Source organism: Myotis davidii, unplaced genomic scaffold (genome assembly GCF_000327345.1).
Source record: "Myotis davidii unplaced genomic scaffold, ASM32734v1 scaffold399, whole genome shotgun sequence".
Taxonomy (NCBI): domain Eukaryota; kingdom Metazoa; phylum Chordata; class Mammalia; order Chiroptera; family Vespertilionidae; genus Myotis; species Myotis davidii.
The window spans coordinates 7,371,568-7,375,160 of record NW_006292094.1 but is presented as its reverse complement, the minus strand read 5'-3'; the positions used below and the strand labels follow the sequence as shown (position 1 = coordinate 7,375,160).

General features: G+C 67.5%; 1 protein-coding gene across 1 annotated transcript in view; it reads right to left on the bottom strand.

Moving 5' to 3' along the window:
- Positions 1–3,593, bottom strand: part of MICALL2 (MICAL-like 2) — a gene marked incomplete at its 3' end in the record, with an annotated part of 16,441 nt that overhangs the window by 9,922 nt on the left and 2,926 nt on the right. The window contains exons 6-10 of the mRNA XM_015565162.1: positions 3,442–3,584; positions 2,011–2,279; positions 1,619–1,712; positions 339–509; positions 21–121 (exon numbers count right to left, since the gene is read on the bottom strand). Coding sequence (XP_015420648.1) covers positions 21–121; positions 339–509; positions 1,619–1,712; positions 2,011–2,279; positions 3,442–3,584 — 778 coding nt within the window. The remainder of the gene's footprint in view (positions 1–20; positions 122–338; positions 510–1,618; positions 1,713–2,010; positions 2,280–3,441; positions 3,585–3,593) is intronic.

The following is a 3,593-nucleotide window of genomic DNA, read 5'->3' as shown; positions in this document are numbered from 1 at the left end:
CACAGCTCCCCCTGCCGGGCGCAGCCAGGCAGCCCCGTCCAGCAGCGCGGGCAGGATCCTCGGCACAGCCCGGGGCCAGCGGCCGCTCAAGGCCAGGCGGGAAGAGGGGGTGCAGGGCTGACTGAGGGTGGGAATAGACACACACACGTGCACGTGTACAGGCACACGTGTGTTCACCCATGCACACACCACGTGCATGCACCAAGGCCCACCAGGACCACTCTCCCTCCCCGCAGCATGGCCCACAGTCCCAGCCCCGGACACCGCCCCCAGGGGCGACCCCTAGACCCTGTCCCCTGGCTGGGGTGGGGGAGGTCACTGGGACCCTGGCTTCCTACTGGGAACTACCTGAGAGGCTGGACTGGGGGCCAGCAGGGCCCGGTGTCCTGTTGGGCCGCACTGGGGTCAGGGTGATGCAGACGCCCCCCTCGGAACTCCCAGGGACCTTCTGGGGCACAGCCCCTGCCCTCGGCTCCCCTAGGACCCGCGGCTCCATCAGCTCCGGGGCCCTGGGCGGGAGGCAGGAGGTCAGCAGAGAAAGGGGCGGTGCCCCCACGCCCACAGGCATGCCTGAGGCACACACACCGCCAGAGGAAGGCTGCGCATGGAGTGTGGAGCATGGGGCGTGGTGCGCTGAGGCCGACGCGCCTGCCTCCTGGGACCCTCCCAGAGCACAGGTGTGTCTATGTGCCCCCTCACCCCCTGCAGGTGGGGCACGTGCTCGGGGGTCAGGCCGTCCTGGGCAGCTGACCCTGGGCCCACTGCCCAGACCAGGGTGGACTCAAGCGCCTGCTGGACCCTCCTGCCTGGGGTGTGTCTGTGGGAGCCGCCCCTTCCCACAGCCACACACAGGTGGGGGGCCCCGGCCCACTCCAGGGTCAGGCCCACTGAGTGTTCTTGTCCCTCAACCACTGAGGCCAGTTCACCGAGTGAGGATTCCAGGGGCCCTGATGGACCCACACAGCCACCCACCTTCCTGCCTTTCCAGTTTTCCAATGGGAACACGGCCCCGTCACCTGGGCTGGTGTGAGCTGTCCCGTCACTCGGGCTGGTGTGAACCGTCCCCTGTCACTCGGGCTGCTGTGAGCCGCCCCTGTCACTCGGGCTGGTGTGAACCGTCCCCTGTCACTCGGGCTGGTGTGAGCCGCCCCGTCACTCGGGCTGGTGTGAGCCGTCCCCTGTCACTCGGGCTGGTGTGAATCGTCCCGTCACTCGGGCTGGTGTGAACCATCCCCTGTCACTCGGGCTGGTGTGAGCCATCCCCTGTCACTCGGGCTGGTGTGAACCGTCCCGTCACTCGGGCTGGTGTGAGCCATCCCCTGTCACTCAGGGACAGGCTGCTGTGGCCGCTCAGGCTGGTGTGAACTGTCCTATCCCTTGGCAGAGCTGGCTTCGGCTGCCCAGCTGCGATGCTGGGATGTGCCCACATCCCTGCTGTGGGTGTGTTGATCAGCTGATGTGTGTTTTTTACTCAGGAGCATTTGTTGAGCACCTACTATGTGCCAGGCCCCGGGCAAACCTGGGACACAGGCTCCGGCTCGGGCCCGTGAGCACAAACCCACAGGCACGGGGCAGGTCCAGGCGCAGGAGCCCCCCAGCCCGCCCACTCGCCCCTCACCTCTCAGCCGGCTGCTTCTTCGCCACGGGCTTCAGGTGGCTCCTCCATGCTGCCGGCCTGTCCACCTGGTCCTTCTGGGAGCCAGCACTCGGGCCTGGCGGGGGGCAGAGACGGGACATATTGGGGGGTTCTGGGGAGAGTCTGTGGGAAAGGCTGGGCCCCACCATCTCTCTGCAGCCGTTCCACTCACAGGCGCCCCAGCAGCCAGAGCCCCGGGAAGGAGCACTGCTGGGAGGCGGGCACAGGCCTGCAGCCTGGAGGACTCACACCGCCTCTCTGGGCCTCACCTTCCCCGCTGCCCAACAGGTTAGTGTGTCCAGTGAGCCCGCGACTGGCCACTGTCCGTGCGGGGGACCACCCCCTGCCCCATACCCTCACTGCGGGGCTCTCACCCTTCGCCAGCGGGGCCTCTGGCTTCAGCCTGGAGTCAGCAGCTGCCCGGCTTCCCCCTGAGGATGCCGCTGAGCTCGTCCTGCCCGCCTGGGGCGACGTGGATGCCCGTGCGGTGGTGCCCACGCTCGGGGGGGCTGCCAGCTCAGTCCTTGCCGGGGGGCTGAGGGCCGGGGGAGACGCTGGCTGTGGCAGCTTGGCCGATGGACCTGCTCGTGGCCCTTCGGCTCTGGGAAGGCCGTTGGAAGCAGAGGCAGTGGCTGGGGAGAGCCTGGGGGTGCGAGAGCGGGGATCAGGCACAGGTGGATCCAGGAGCCCCTCCCATGATGCTAGCAGAAGCCCCTCAGCCTCCCTCGGTGGCTGGTTCCAATGCCCACCCTCCTGGGGGAGGGCAGGCCCCTCCAGGGAGGCGGAACAGGCCGTGGACACACTCCGGCACTGCCGTATGTCTGACCTGACTCTCCTGTTTAAGGCTGGCGTGGGATGAGTTTAAAATGCCCCCCGAACACACCAGGTATGGGGTGTGCGAGGAGCGGCCGCACCTTGTCCCTCCCTCCCCAACCTGTGCAGAGCCGTGGCCCTCCCGGGCCTGCCTCGCTCGCCCTCCTGGTCCGTGGCCACCCGGGAGCCATGGGCCGCTCTGGGAAGAGGGCAGCACGAGGCAGTGGGCGCTGTGCCAGCCAGGCGTGGCATCTCCTTACTCGCTAGGTGAGTAGTGAGCTGAAGGGTGTCCCCACAGTTCCTGGCCACCAGCATGGGTAGGCTCTTTGCCAGTGGAACAAGTGAGGGTGAGGTCATCCTGCATTAAGGTGCCCTAAGTCCAGTACCACGTCCTTATGAGAGACAGAAAGGCAGACAGACAGAGAGACAGACGTGGTGACAGGCACAGAGGGAGGAGGCAGCCACGAGCCAAGGGGCACCCGGGCACCAGAAGCTGGAAGAGGCAGGAAGGACTCGCCCCAAGAGCCAAGGAGGGGCCCTGCGACACCTCAATCTCCCACCCTGGGCTCCAGCACTGCCCGCACACCAGCCTGGCTGGCCCAGCCCGGGACATTGGCACGACCCTCCTCCATCCCAGGATGGCACCCGCCCCGGTGTGTGCAGAAAGCACGGGCGGCTCAGAACTCCGGGGTCAGATAGGTGACACCTGGGTGTTAAACAGGGATCCTCAGCAGGACCGAGCCCCATGGGAACCCCCAATGGCATGCAGGCGGCAGCCTCAGATGGTAGCGGTGTCCCCCTCCCGCTGCCCGCCAAGCACTCTGGCTCCCTGGTCTCATTCTCCCATCTCCCAGATGAGGAAACTGAGGCTGGAGGGTGAGGCCTCACCATCACACGGCCGGGTGGTGCAGAACCGCAACCATCCCAACCCCTCTGGCCTCTGGGATCCCCAATGTGCCGACAGGGCACCCCAGCCCTCCTTCCCCACGCACCTGCCTGGCGCCTGAGCGCCCCCGAACCCGGGAAGGGCCTTCCGGAGACAGCTCAGCGCTTGCTCCCTGCGGTCGGCCTCGGAGGGCGCGTCAGCTGCGGCTGGGGCCCTGCTGGCCAGCCCAGTGCTGGGGGCTCCGGACGCCTGCAGGCC